At 40.2% G+C, this 16,030-nt stretch overlaps 1 protein-coding gene across 1 annotated transcript in view; it reads right to left on the reverse strand.

Annotated features, from left to right (window-relative positions):
• PARVG (parvin gamma) overlaps positions 1–16,030 on the reverse strand; it is a 257,991-nt gene that overhangs the window by 128,502 nt on the left and 113,459 nt on the right. Inside the window, exons 4-5 of the mRNA XM_069228283.1 lie at positions 8,875–8,977; positions 7,117–7,257 (exon numbers count right to left, since the gene is read on the reverse strand). Coding sequence (XP_069084384.1) covers positions 7,117–7,257; positions 8,875–8,977 — 244 coding nt within the window. The remainder of the gene's footprint in view (positions 1–7,116; positions 7,258–8,874; positions 8,978–16,030) is intronic.

Here is a 16,030-nt window from a genome sequence, read left to right on the forward strand (position 1 = left end):
ACATGCTGTGGTATTTAGAACCTTAAACCAAATACATGGTTATCAATTTATATTCCTAAATAACCGGGCCAAGAATGTTTCTTGTATACTGTCTTACAGCTGGAGACTTCTATTTTCCAAGATAACATGACAATGTTTCATCTCCAGTCTAGTATCAATCAATTCATCCATCAATCAATCAATACGTCTTTATTCGGTTAGAAAACTATGAAAGAAGACAAATATTGTTATTAGTACATATACATATATATAAAAAACGTCATGCTGTAAAATCACTACATTAAAAAATAATAGAAAATTAAAAACTTTGTAAAAAACAAGATCCAGTTACAAGTTAGTAATCTCCTCTTTTAGTAAATGTTTTAAAAATAAGAAATGGAGAAATATCAGGCCAGGTTTGCAATTTCTGTAGCCAGCTTGCTTTAGCAATGGCCATAAGTAATTCAGTCTAGCTTCTTTATAAAATGTACATTGTAAAACATTGTAAAACATAATGTAAAGTACTTTGGCTAGATATGCCATTCGAAGGACAGGATGGGAGGGCTCGTGACAATTCACCCATTTTAGGAAAAGCAACCTGAAAATGTATTACAAAGGCACAGAGGCGGATCAACAAATACCTATGTTCAGGACTTGTGACAGCAGACAGATTAAGCTGTATACCAACTGATGTTAAATGCAGACACTGCTCCACAGTAGTAATTTTGGCTACTTCCATCGGGATCACTTCTTGCTGAAAACTTTCAGATAAAGGGAATTCATATACTAAGTAACAGTTAGTCTCAGGGTAGTAAAATACAACAAACCTTTGGCTTCCCTAGTGTCTTTTAGAGGTTTGCATCATAAGCTAGGCTAGCCAGGGGATGTACTGAGCAAAGTCAAGGGATTCACAATCCCACAGCACTAATTAGTTAAGCAAGGATTCATGTTTGGAGCATACGGTATGCCGCAGCAAGAGTGGTTGTGACCAGATAAAGTCAGTTAAATAGCTAGTGCCCACTTCTCTAAGAGCAATTAAACTTGAGAAGCTGCCCAACAGCGCCAGAGCTCTCTTCTAGAAGCAATGATCCACTGTTTGTAGACCCACTCAGTCTACATACCCCAGACTCCCTCTCCGAAACTCGCCACTGGGATGCATTTGGCTTCATAAATCATACACATTTCTTTTAGCGGTTTATGACCCAGCTTGTTGGAAAACCTAAATACTGTTTTAACAGAACTTTCAGAACTGTAGTCTCCTGATAACACTGTGATGAACCCAGTTTCAAAGAGAGTCGAATTGTATGTAAAGATAAAAAAAGGTCTGGGTCTTCCCAATGGGTGTGCCTAGTATGGAGAGGGCATGACGTTGTATGCTGTAACGTGCAAGTCACGAAAAAGGTCTTGCTCGGGTTTGTTTGTAAATTCTGCTCATCCATGCACACTGCAAAGACACCAAGCAATTTCTGGAGACTTTGGGAAGACATTAAAGCTGCATCATGTGAATTGAGTAAAATAGGGAGAAACGGGTTCCTACTTTGGCATGTTTTGTCCATTGTCTAACAGTTATATTTCAATACCATTGCTATCTATGTTAAATAGAAGAGGGGCTAAAACACACCACTGTATAACTTTCCTTTTTGTATTAGGGGAATTTGTATATTCACTGTTCTGACCAAATCTCAGTGAGTCAGACGCACTGCAATAAAGATTGCGCAAAATAAAGTAGCTATAGGCTCTTCTATCTCCTCTCTTAATATTATTGTCCAAAGCTTGCTGTGTGACTTGCAATCAAATGCACTGGACAAATCCATAAACGCCAGATGGTGTATACCTTGCTTGGACATGGTATATTTACCAATGAGTAGTTGGAGATTCAAAGATTGCTCAACAACGCCCAAGCATTTTTTAAGTTCAGATTGAACATCTGACAGACCATTTTTCTGTTCCACCCAGAACTCCAATCTGGCCAAAAGAACAGGCCCAACATTTTTACCATTGAGTCAAAGAGCGATATCGGATGGTAACATTTCAGCTCATCTTCATTTCCCTTCTTGAAAAGTTGGATAATTAATGACTGTGATCACGCGCTAGGGGGTCTGAACCTCACTTGGAGTTAAAAAGTATTCATCAGTAATGGAGACCATAGACCAATATTAGATTTAAACATATCAAGAGGGACATCGTCAGGGACAGGGGCCTTGGCATTAGGACTTTTTATTAGGGCTAAATTAATCTCTTCTAGATTAAAGATTAGGGACTGTGTAGAAGTTTAGTATTTCCCAAGGCCACCTGAGCATTAGACTGGCTTTATTTACAGCCAATAAACGACTACTTTGGGGTTACACTGTAACTTCCCTCCTTCTCTATAGGTAATAGTTTGCCCTTGTTCTATTAGTCGAGGTCACCCTTACAATGTCACAAATAAATCTGAATAGGACCTTAGCGTGACCAGATCGCTACATACCTAAGAAAGAAATAGCCCTCTTGATTATTTAGGATGTCAGCCAAGTAATTTCCCTTTTCTGTGGCCACATTACATACAATTGCTCCAGAAAAGTCAATGTAGCATCAATGCTTGCAGCAATACCAGAGCAAAAAATAATTACGTTAGCATAGTGCACTTGCTGAAGTTTTGTTTTCACAAACGTCCACCAGTGGACAATTGTTCTGTACCGGCGCAGGTTTATGTAATCTAGCTCATAGGTTCAAGCTTGTGATGCAGCAGTGTGTTTACATCTATAATTAAGTCTGCTACATTAACATAATGCTATAATTCTGTTTCTAGTAATTGTAAAACGTTTTATACCATTATTATTATACTATTAGTTTACAATGAGCATGTTTTGCTCTAAAAAAATGTCAACAGTACACTCTCTGGAAAAATAATTGTACCTAAATATTCTTCTCAGACCCACAGCTTTTACCATTTATGACAAGTGTATGCAGCACAAACCTGGCCCAAATGCATTAGAGCTCTTTACAAGAGAATCAAAAGAAGCAATGGATGTCAATAACATATCTGCTACCAGTGGCCAGCCCATTAACACCCCAGCCACTGCTTATGATCCTGAGCTTCAGGAGTCACTAAGGCCAAGGAGCCTTGTTTACTTCTTGTAGTTTTCTATCTGTTGAAATTCTTCCAGGTTTTCCCCTCGTTGTGTTATTCATTTAGGCTCAGCACATCATACATTCCACTTTCCTGTACCGTTCCATTGTCCTTGTGCTCCCCCTTGTTTCCTCCCCGCATGGTGTGTTCCAAGATTCTAGGGACAGCTGGATGACCGTTACATTGGTCAAACGAATCCTGGCTGCACAGTTGATGTGGCTGAGGGAGGCTGTTGCTTTTATCAATTAAAACTATCTTCGAAAATCCTGCATTTATCTTCATAACACTCTCCTTGCTCTTTCTTTAGTTCTTCATTTCCAAAGAGGAGATATACGTTTGGGAGAGAGGTCAGTCAGCCCTGTGACATCATAAAATGTGATACAGCTTGTGATGTACCTTCTAGGACCCAGTATACTTTGGTGAATTCGTGTTCATTGTGGTTTCAACGACTGGCTTCTCATGTTAATATCAGGAAGTTGAAATTGTACTTCTGTAGGGCATTTTCACATGTTCAGGAAGCTATCTGTGTAAGGTTCTTCAACAATAATGGTGCTACATTAGTTATATGGTCCTAAATCACTGCGTAAGTATTTATGCAATTACAAGTCTCTGCAGAGATCTTTTGACGTTTAAAAGTATGTGAGCCTTGAATCTTGATCTAGAGTTTCAATTTTAGCAATGCATTTCAATGTTTATTGAGACCAAACAACGCCCTTCCTTCTTCGTTGCAGAAAATGATCCACCCTAAAATACTAATCTTTTAGACATGTTACATACCCTGAAAATGCAGTTTGATCTATCACATCCCTTTAAGGGTACGTGTTATAGCCATCATTTCTGGTGACAGTGTGCTAAATCTGTGCTCTTGATCACTCTGATTATTAGATGTGAAATGCTGATATATAATAGTTCTGTAATTGATTTTGTTTTTCTAAAACGCAAGAGTATTTTGTAACTGAGGTAGGCCACTACTTCCCCAAACAAATCTAGGTTTTAAATTACCTATTTTTGATAAAGGAAAAAAAAACATATGGTGAAACATTTAGCAATTTAAGGCATATATTTTCAATGTTTTTTTTTTATATGCAACACTGTATTTTCACTAACCAAGCCAGCAAACATTTGGTTGATAGCCTTCACTTTGGAAATTAAAGTCCAACCTTATAACTCTGGTAGAGTGTTAAGATCACAGGATTCAAGAGAGCTATGCAGCCCCAAGACTAAAACATGTACTTTTGGGGACCAGTGAGTTTTTAACAATGGCAGTAAAAGGAATAGAACAATCTGCCTGAATCCTTGCATAGAGATCAAGCTTTACCACGTGTAAGAATACTTCTATAATCACATTTGATCGGCATATAACCTTTTTCTTCTTTGTATTTCTATTGTCTTTCCTAGTTAGCGAGAAGAAGGTTTTCCATAAGTGCCTGTGCGCTTTATAATTTAATATAGTACAATCTTAAAAGGTCTCCCATAATAAATACACTCATCACGTATATTCATGAGAACTATACAGTCAGATTTGTATTGGGTGTTAAGGATTAAGGTTAGTAGGAAAACATGAATTTAAGCAACATGCAAAAAGAAAGATGGCGGGTGATTTGAAATATCTGAAACATATAATAGAACTGCCACGTAAAAAATCCTTGAACCTTCTATAGACAGACTCACTTCTGTTTAAAGACCTTCCATGTCTTGATGGAGCAGATTTACACAGCAATCTTTCATCTTCTAAAAAGCAACTACAAGTATCATTCTCTGATCTACACTGTTCATCAACTGTATGCATCAATGGTTAGTCAGATGGTCCCTCCTGTTCCATGATTGATTACACAAACAACAAGCATTTGTAATGCAATGGGTCTCGCGTTTACTCAAGTTCGAGCTATTAGCATTTTAAACTCCAAACCGGACTTTTCATGCTACATAAACCATAAATGAAAAGTTAAACAATTTCACATAGGGGAGACGATTTAAAGCACCACGCCATGAGCGTGAAGGTGACAAATACAGAACAAAAAGACCGGTCCGGTTTCGCCTTTGCATAGTTATAAAAAACAAAAAACAATAACAAACTCACTGTGTAAAACCTTGAATTCATGAAGAGGCGCTAGGATAAAAAAATAGAATTAAACTGGTAGTCATGAAAAGCGCTCGATTACTGCCCAGCAAGATCCTGCTGCCTACGAAAGAAAGAGAAAAAGTAGCCCAGAAACCATACAGAAAACATGGAGCCTCGTATGTTTTCAGTAGTGAGCCGGTGCTCTTGAGGAGGGTTAAACACCAGAAAAGGCATGATGTATGCATGCCTTTCATTAATGAAATCAAGCAAATTTTAAAAGGCAAGCCCAGGAACCAACCAAACTGATGGGCTTGACATGTGCGTGGTTAAAAGCCCACAGAGAGATTACAACAGGTACAGAGCGCTTGCATGCTCGACCCAAAAATGATCATAGCTCGCCTATTTTAAACTGAATATATGTATTTTGCTACCATGTTTGATATCAACGGTCTAATACAAACAACCATTGGCAAACCCAGTAGATCCTGCCTAAGCAGGCTAGTGCCATGGCAATAACTTTTTCTTTTGTTGCATGTTGTACAAGAAAACAAAACAAGCTACTAGATAAATATGACCACCATATCCTTGCAGTAAAACTTTTATAAAACATTCACCATGCAGCTCTTGTACAAGTGATATTTTTAAACAACAAGCCTTTCAATTATGTCATGCATTTTATTATTATTTTTTGAAGGAGTCAAAATTAATTTACCACCGAACTAACTACTCAAATCAGATTAGCTACAATGTTACAATATCACTTAATGTTAAGGGATCCAACGAGAAAAGTTGAATGAACCATTGCCCCATGCTATATGCTGTGGTGCGCCTAAGCAAACGTGAAAAGATGTTAATAGATCACTGGATGAAGCCCCCTACCCAAGAGCCTCTCTCTGGAAGCATATTATGTAAGAGGTCTTTTAAAAAAATAAAATAATAGTCTGGTAAGAAGGTTAGACATAGGAAGGCAGCAAATGACTAAGTAAGTATTCTTTTTATAGGACAGCAATACATCCAAAAATCTTGCATTCTATTTTCCTTTTGCCTGATTTTCCCTAGTTTAGGATGTCCATGTCAATTTCATACAGCCTAACACTTATTTCCCCTTACTAAGTATGACATTTGTATGTCTTGGAAATCTGAGGCTTGTGTAAGCTTTCTTTACTGATGAGGAACAGCAAAACAGCACACAGGGAAAGGACAAAGGCAAAAAGGTGTCTTAAACGTTGTCACTTGAGTTATGGCAAGTTTCTTAATGTTGAAGCCCTAATTCAGATTATTCTTGCCTAAGTCATCTCACAAAATAACTATGGAAATGCCCTCTGTTTTAGCTTTCCTAAATGTCTTTCTCGCAGACTCCATTTTGTACAAAATCAAGCAGCTAGACTATTCAAACAACTGAGGCATTGTCAGCCTTCTCCTTTGATGAAGAAACTTCACTGGTTACCGGTGGCACAACGTACCATCTTTAAGACAGGCTGTATCATTAAATCCATTTATGGAAGAAGTCCTGCCTTCATCTCATCAAGAATTAAAAAATACATCCCCAGTCAGAATTTAAGGTCTAGCCACATGATTCTACTCCACACTTCATCATTCAAAAAGAAGAGACTGTGCAGCTCATGCTTCTCGGCCCTTGCTCCCCGCATTTGGAACTCCTTCTCCAAAGAGATCAGATCCACCTCTTGTTATCTATGATTTAGGAAACTATTGAAGACATGGCTATTCAAACATGCATATGATTAATTGCTCTGATTGTGGCTAAGCCTCTTTTACCTAGCACCATGAAACCGCCTGGTGTACTTGCGCTCTATAAATATATGTAACATAAAATGGAGTAGAACAATCAGCAATGAAACTCGTTTTCTTTTGATATAAATGTGCAGCACGTTGATAAAAAAAGAACAGGGATACTTAACAATGGTTCAGACACTCTCTAGTGAAATACTCCAATGGGTGTACGTACATTCGACGCTCCACTTGAGCTGACTCGCCTCCAGCTGCAGCTGCTCGGACACCGCCTCCAGGATCACTCTAAGCTTATGCTTCTGGCTGCTGGTGGACAAAGCGATCTCATCCACCTCCAGTTTGACAGGTGTGTACTTTTCTGCCACAGAAAATAACACATATAACTCTCATTGTACACATTTAGGATCAGCTGTCTCTTCATACGTTAAGGTTTCTAACCTAACCCATTGAACACTTGCCAATCTTCCAAACTGATTTCCAATATGCAATAACTCTGAGCAACGTGATCACTTTCTGTAATCTCTGAAGAAGTGTGAGAAAACAAACAGATAATCAGTCCTCGTGTTGCCCCAGGACCTTGGAATGGTCAAGGCAGTTATCAATCTACCAACATCCCAAAACATTGTAAAAAAAACACTTCAAATTATTAACCCCACTCAAATCCATATAGACTTTCCTAGCCTTCTGGAGTCTCACACCTTTAATCCATGTTCTCCTCTCTTTATTATGTTCTTCACAGCACTTAGGAGGTGATTAACCCATAAACTACTATATTAATTTATTCATACATATTTTGAGTCAGTAAGGGCAAATGTTCGTTTAGTCCCTGGTGTATGAAGGAGTGTTCTTGTCTTAAGACAGCCTTGCCAGGATGGATGGGTCTGATTGATCTAGGTTCTTTGCGGACTTGAGACAGTCTTGACTCAGGACACAAAATGGGGTGTTTTTTACATAGTTTTTTCCCTTGCTGAAGAGAGTTTTAATCAAGGATATGTCCGTGGTAAAATGAAGCTCTTATTTCTGGCTTTACTAAGACTTTTAATGCCTTCTGTAACAACATTCCTTCGCAAATCACGTCCTTTGTTTTCCCATGACTAGTAATGTGTATTTATTTATTTAAACTATGCATAGTTTAAAGAATTCCCCGTCTGGCTGGAATAACGCGTAGAGGGTGATTGCTGCTTAGTTGTAATCATGCGTGTTCAAATTCTGGTCTGATAAAAGAAAAATAAAGAATCCTACTTTGTGGCTGACACCTTTACCAAGGCGTCAAAGGGCACTGAAATATTATATGCACCATAATGAGCCTGTGTCCTTCTCAAATTCCCACAACAAAGTAAAGGTTTCTGCTCAACTTGACCCTACATAGGGCAGCCGAAGGGTAACAGCCTCCATGGAAGACATCGACGATGAAGTTGCGCAACAGAATACATGAATGACCAAAACAATATCATCTTTTATTGTCAGACACATTAGTGAGTCATATAATAGGACATATGTCGAACCATGACTAGATGACTGTGCCATGGCTTATGTCAATTGTCAATAGAATGCAAAAAGAAGACGATAACCCTATCCCATGTCTAACATCTTGATAAGAAAGTTACAACAAGGTGCGTGAATGGCCCTTGACTATCGAGCCCTCTCACAATTGCCACTTTGATGAGAGTTGTGTGACACGATGAATGACGGATGCAGGACGACATGGTCCTCGCATACTGGATGACTTGGACAGTGTTGTGCAATAAGATTTACGAATGGTTCATTATGATATGGTTTGAAGCTTTCATAAGAGAGGCCCTGCTTGGGATGGATAAATGACACCTGACTGTAAGACCATTCCATGTTTGCCTCACATTGGACAGTCATGTACTACAATGCATAAGTTACTTATGCTGATAGTCCCTGCCAAGTCTGATCTTGTGCAGTAAAGGAAACTGAAAACACTGATTAAAGAGCAAATGAGGAATCTTACGAAGGAGATGATGAAGGATTAGTCCATCAAAAATATCTTCCTCCAAACTTCGTGCAACAATGTGCTCTTGCTTCAACTCTGTATTGATCCAGTCAATCAGGAACTGTGAGTGGGAAAAAGAAGGGGTTAGTATTCCACGTTCCATTCAAGGTGGGTTTTAAAAATCACTGTATGGGGCGAACTCCTCTTGTTACTTAACTGCCCAAACCTGATCTGCATGCATTGTATAGAAAGAGCATGACGACTTACAACAACACTCTATGCATAAACATAAATTCAGACTTTCATTGATTGTTTTGCAATGGAAGAAAACAACTTATTTGTTATGTTGGCTTGATTTGACTTCGAAGTGGCAGAGACAGGAGGAAATAATACGGTATAAAATGCTTGTATTGAAACACGGAACCTGGAAATGAAGTGGTGAAAAAACAATGCGATCACTGGTAACCTCCCACCCACATAGATACCTGTGGGGCATATTATATATGGCACATTCGTCCCCAGTGAGGTCAGGTCTAGCACATATCTCTCTGGGCCTGACATTCTGAACCAGCCAGTGCTACAATATGTCAACCCCCCCAGGCCTTCCAGACATACATACCATAATTATGTTTCCGCCCCCCCCCACCCCCCGCCCCCGCAGAGATCCCAGATTCACAGGGGCCATGCCTACCGGTCGGTTACTAGGGCCTAGTGAGTACCTTTGCTAGGATCAGAGGTTGAGAGTACTAGCAGAGATCTGGGCAGCTGCTCTTCTGCTTAGATCTGCTCTAAGCACCAGAACTTGCATTTGGCAAGGACATACAATTAAAGACTGCACCACTCTGGCGCAGGAGGGCTAGGGCAGTGACTCGATGATATCTCCCCATCACTCTCCCAAGGGTTCCCCTGGTGCTTAGTGTAAAAAGAAGTCCACCCTTTTGTACAACATTTCCTCTCTTCTTGGTAGGAATGCCTCTACTGGTGTATGCAGCGTAATGTGACAAGCGCCAGCAGAACCGAGATTTCCTCATCTGCATGCGGAAAGGTATCATTCGAATGAGGGAACTGTCTTTTATACAAAATGCACGTAGAGGATATTTGGACGAGAATGCGCTATCGAAAACCCGCTTTGTAATTTGACGGCGTACCTTTGAAGCAAAGGTGGTGCCAGAATCGACGAGGTTGCTAACTTTACACCACTTGGCATGTCAAATAACCGTACAAGAAACATCTCACCCCATCCCAGAGACCAGCAAAGAGTGCACAACACGCGGTCAGAGGATCACATTTCAAATGACATAGAATAATGGATGGCCCATCACTCAATAGCTATCTTACCCAATAGTCACACTGACGATTGCAGGGGGATCTCATTTGACTTGTTGCACATCCTAGGCTTGCATTAACATCGTTTCTGTCAAGAAGCGTGGACCTCTAATCCACCTCTTTCACTGGCATGCCGATACTTTGGGATGTACTTCAATGTTCATTACGCCTGCCTCTAAACTTAAATCTTTTGGACACAGCATGCTACATTTATAGCCCTCATATTGCTACGGCTGCTGCTACTAAGCTTTGTATTTATTTTCCACTTATGTTGGCCTCCATTGGTTGATTTTACACGTAATCTTCAAACATTGTTATTTCAAAAATATTTGGTTTATAAAGTGTAAGAAATTGGGTTACTGGCTGAGAGAGTTAAAACCCTACTCAAGCAGCAACCACAATCCTTGTCAGGGTGAAGTAACAAGCATACCCCAAATTAAAATGTGCTCAGCCCTCTGGTAGCTTGGCACAGAGCAGTCAGGCTTAACTTAGAGGCAATATGTAAAGTGTTTATGCAGTACTTCAAACAGTAATAAGGTGAAAACACAATACAATAAAAAGCCCACACCAAATTAGAAAAAGAAAGTACATTTTTATAAATAAAAAAATAACAAAATGACAAAAATCCAATTAGTGGAACTGGTCATATGCAATTTTAAAGGTTACAATGACTATACCAGCAAAAAGCACCAAGTGCCAACTGTGGTATATGGTTGTGCTAGACCAGGTCAAAGTCACCAGTTCGGGCTGACTGCGATAAAGCGTGGACCAGCTACAGGGACACTCTTTGGTCTGTTGAACAAAATACCTTAATCCTGGTTGCGAAGAAATGCGGGGTCCCATGTACAGGATGTGTCACGCAGCAGATGCCATCCAAGGTCGCACAGTAGAGATTGTGGGTAGCTGCGAAAGGCAGTGCGATGTCCTTGTGAGGAGATGTGTTACACAGCAGCAGTTTCGATGAGCTGCAATGGGCACTGAGGAGACCTTATGTCAGGAAGTCCACACAGGAGCGCCAATTTGTCGGTTCTTCTGGGGGTTGCACCACTCAACAGAGGAGATGTGTTAGTTCTGTCGGGTACACAGATCGACTGGCAGCACAGCTTCAGGGCCACTTTCAATGGTCCAGGACGAGGATGGCACCACTTGGCAGGGCAGGACTTACAGTTGTCAGAGTCCAGATGCAGGGTTCAAGACACTAGTCCTTGAAGTCACTCTGGTTTTCTTGGGTATAAGTTGCAGGTCCAGTCCTTCTCCCTCAGGCAGGATGGCAGCAACCTAGGAGGGCAGCTGTCCAGCAGAGTGGCAGGTCTTTCAGCAGCACAGCAGACCACTTCCTGGCAGTCTTCCACAAGTCCAGAAGTGTACTGAAGAGTTGGTGTCTGAGGTCCAATACTTATACCTGGTGCGTTCTTTGAAGTGGAAGCAGCTTCTAGAGAATTCCCTTTGAAGTGCTCAGGTTTCTTGCCTCCCCTGCCCTGGCTCTAGACTAACTATAAGGGGTATGCAATCCTTTGTGTGAAGGCAGGACACAGCCTACTCAGGTGTATGTCGGCCTGTGCCCAGCTCCCCTCAACCATATCCTGCCAGTAATGGCCTATCCAGGAACACGTAAGCCCTCTATTGTGTACGACTGTCTGGGAGGAATACACAAAGTCCAACTGTCAACTATACCCAGTCAAGAGACCGAGGAGCAGGCTGCAGGCTTTAAATGCCGAAGGCAGGAAAATGCCAGCTTTCTAAAAGAGCATTTTCAAAATTGTAATACAAAATCCAACTTTACCATGACATTAAGAGGATTTTTCATTAACACCAAACATAAATCTACCTGCTCTCAACTGAAAGTTATAGCTTATTAAATGTAATAAGGTAATTCCAATGTTATCTGGAAAGGCAGACCCTGCAGTAATGAAAAACCAATTGGAGAGTTTTTCACTACCAGGACATGTAAAAGTTAAAAGTGCATGCCCTACATTTAAAATACACTGCCCCCTGCCTTTTGGGCTGTACACAGCCTGCCCAAAGGGTGACCTATATGTATTAAAAAGAAGGTTTAGGACTGGCAAGGGGTTTACTTTGCCAGGTTGAAATGACAGCTTAACTGCACACACAGACTGCATTGGCAGACCTGGGGCAGGTTGGTGAAGCTATATAAGTGAGTGACACATGCACTTTAGCACTTGTTCTTAGTGGTAAAGGGCACAGAGTCTTAAGACCAACAAAACAACATCATAAAAATGTTGAGGAGAAAAGCAAAAAGTTTGGAGAAGACCACTTTAAGGCTGATAGGTCTAACAACAGTCTAGTATACTCTACATTGTTTGACTTTTGACCTGTATTTATTGTTATTAATAACATTGAATTTCTTATTGTGTATTGCTTTAAGTTGTTGCCCAGCATTTAATGACAGGATGTTTGGAAAATCCACGTTATACTAAATATTTTAAGACAAGGTAACTTGCTTTTTCTCATGATATTCTAAAACTGTTTCAGCACTGTCAGCTCTTCAAAATAAGGCAGCTCTCCTGGTTAGATGTTGCTCCAAAAACAAGACCGCATTAAACCAATCTTCAGGTCTCTTCATTGGCTGCCTATTCCCAGTAGTGTAATTTTCAATTATTTTTCCATTAAGCTTAACCCAAGATTCTAAATTCATGCTATGCTTTCCCACAAGAAATCTACATTCTGTAGAACAGTAGTTGAGAGGAAATGTAGGTTAGTGGCTAGAGCTACTGACTTGCAACCCAGGGACCCAGGTTTGAAACCAGGCCTTTGTACTTGACTCAACATTGTATGATACTGAGCAATAAAGTTGCAAAACACCCTGGCCCACAAGAAGATGTCTCACTGTTACTGTGGACATTAACCAAAGGAGGACTCAAGAGCAGGCTAAAGATATCAGTAGGCAGCATACCCATCTTTGAAAAAGCCACAAATTAAATAAAATCAATCACTCATGTACTGGGCTTTGTGTTTTTTCCCAGATTCTAGACTTTTTGCAATATATGTGTTCTGATTAATTCTAAAAAACAATGCCAGTATTTTTTTGTGACATTTTCTAAGATGGTATAAACCATATTTAAAAAAATCAAACACAAAGAAAAGGTTGCCCTCACTAGCATAGAGTCTATTACTATCAGTCATTTACTGAGGGAAACAATGCAGGAAAAAAAAATCAGGATCACACAGAGACTAATAATCTTTGGGCAGCTCAATGTCCAAGCTAGTCTGTTCCCCCGTTCTAGATTGTGCACAATGAGGTTTACATGATCAATATTCAATCAATATTCATTAACCTGGATTTGTCGCATGTCTCATTGAGTACAACTGTGAAAGCAGGGAGGAAGGCCAGACAGCAGACCTCTGCGCCTACTTTGACAATGCCTGCCACTGCAAACCCTATACTTTGAAGATGGAAGGGGTTGTAGTGCTACATACTGGAATCAGGGGATGGGGGACAAGCAGAATACCAGATGACTGCGTTCCACATCTCAATGCCAGTAATACTGGTACATCAGGTACAGCTTGCTCTTTGAAAAATGCTTAGTGTCTGCCCTCGCAAAGGGAAAACTAATGCATACTTTGTGACCACGTGAACATTGGTGAGCCTGAACATATTACCATGCATGAAGTGGGTAAATCCCCTATGCTACTCTATTTCCATTGCAGCTTAAAAAGGTTCAGAATGTCATAATGTGGGCACTGCAGTTTAATGAGTATCCACTGAAAAGTGCAATGCACATTTGTGCAATGCAAATAGAATGCTGCATTCACAAAACCAAAATAGTTCCCTCCACTAGCTTTGAAAATACAAAGTCACAATGACATCAGTATAATAAATGGGGTTAACACATCTATTGTAATTCATCTATCGCGTACTAATCAACAAACACACACATCACTTGATAAGTCCCTTGTTTGCATTTATTGATCTGAAGTTCTGTTTCTGGAAGTAAACCTAACCAGGCAGACTCTGGCACAATACAACTTAGTTCCCTCTCTTGTTGTATACAAGGCTAGTAAAGCAAAACAGGAGAAAAGTGATTCAGAATAATGAGTTGTATCAAACAAAGTAAACAAGCAAAGCCAAGACACATTGATTGAACTGTCTGTGGGGAGGTACTGACCAAGGCCAGTATACTTCATTGCAGCATGCCTAGGATAGTCCAATCAGCTTCAACCCATGCCCAATCCTATGCTTCCAAGGAGCTTGTTTCTGTAAAAACGCCTAGGCCAAAATAAAGAAGTTCAGGATATATGAAGTTGGCCAACACCTTCTCGCTCACCCTGTCATTTTCCATTAACTTAAGAGATGTTCCCCTTCCTCCCAGAGGATTCCATACAACACATGAGTGATTATGCTGGCTCAGGAGAACCGGCATGATTTCAGGCAAAGCAATGGATTTCTCTTTTATGGACATGCCTGGGGCAATGTGCCCTGTTTGGAAGGCTGGAAACAACCAGCTCTACTACGACACTAGGTGAGCGAGGAGATGGTATGAATGAAAGCCATGTTGTGTATATACATACATATATTCAATTTTAAAAAAACAAAGTGAGAGCTTAGTTATAGTCTGGAAAACTTTTTTCCCTGTACAAACCAAGTCTAAATTACACAAGCTTAAAAAATTCCCAAGTTATAGTTAAAACTTTCATTTTAAGTCATACTCAGTAGCGGTCCTTGTTGCCACTCTTTTCAGCTCACTAATCAAACAACACTAAATATAACTTGCCACGCTACCATGCACTGTGTTGTGACAAATAATGTCATATGAGATGTTATAAGTCTTGTTATGAATGCTATGATTTCACTTTTGCTTTGTTTTAAAACATTTTTTTAATATAAATGTGTTTCAAATCTTAGAGTCCAGGGTCACAAGTGGAGAGTTCTTATGTGGGGTGTCAACAGTACAGTGAAAGAGAGCATTGTAAAGTCTATTGTCATAGACTGGAGTATTATGGATAGGAATGGATTGTAGTAGAGTGCAGTAGCTTATCGTACAGCGTAGTAGTAAAGTGTTACATAATGCAGTGACATGGTGTCTCACATAGTGGAGTCAAGTATTGTAGACTGGAGCAGCGAGATGTACAGTGGAATGGACTGTCAAACAGGGGACTAGGGTGTCGTAGACTGTCAGAGTGGAGGAGAGTGTTTTAAAGTAGGGTTAAGTAGAGTGTCACAGCCGAGTATTGTCAAGTGGAGTGTTGTAGAGTACAGTGGAGGAGAGTATTGTAGACTGTAGTGCAGTGTTATATAGGGGAGTGGCATATTGTAGAGTGTAATACAGTGTAGTACAGAAGCATAGAGTGTATGGGCACACAGTGGAGTAGAGTAATGCGTTAGAGTGGCAGAGTGTTGTAGAGTGGAGTTGCATACAGTGGAGTAGAGTGTCGGGCTGTGGAGAGGCATAGAGCAGGGTATAGCACAGTGGAGTAGAGTGGGATTAAGTCAAGTAGAGTGTAGTGGAGTATAGTGAAGTGGGGTACACTAGAGTGGGGTAATGTAGAATGGAGTAAAGGGTCAGATTGGGATGGTGTGAATAGATCATTGCGGTGTGGAGTGCAGTAGAGTGGCATAGCATACAGTTGAGTAAAGGGTCATAAATTGGAGTACCCTGTTGTACTGTAGAGTGTAGTGGGTGTCATACAGTATTGGAAAATTATATAGATTACAGTACAGTTAAGTGGAATTCAGTCCAGTTAATGTTTGTGTGGTGGAGTGATGTACAGTATAGTACAGTGTTGTAGAGGGTGGTGCAGTGGATTGACATACAGTGCTATAGAGGTTGCAATGACATTGTGTGATAGACTGGAGTCGTGTACAGTTGAGCAGAGTGGAGTACTATGT

The sequence above is a fragment of the Pleurodeles waltl genome, chromosome 4_1 (genome assembly GCF_031143425.1).
Source record: "Pleurodeles waltl isolate 20211129_DDA chromosome 4_1, aPleWal1.hap1.20221129, whole genome shotgun sequence".
In the NCBI taxonomy this organism is placed as follows: domain Eukaryota; kingdom Metazoa; phylum Chordata; class Amphibia; order Caudata; family Salamandridae; genus Pleurodeles; species Pleurodeles waltl.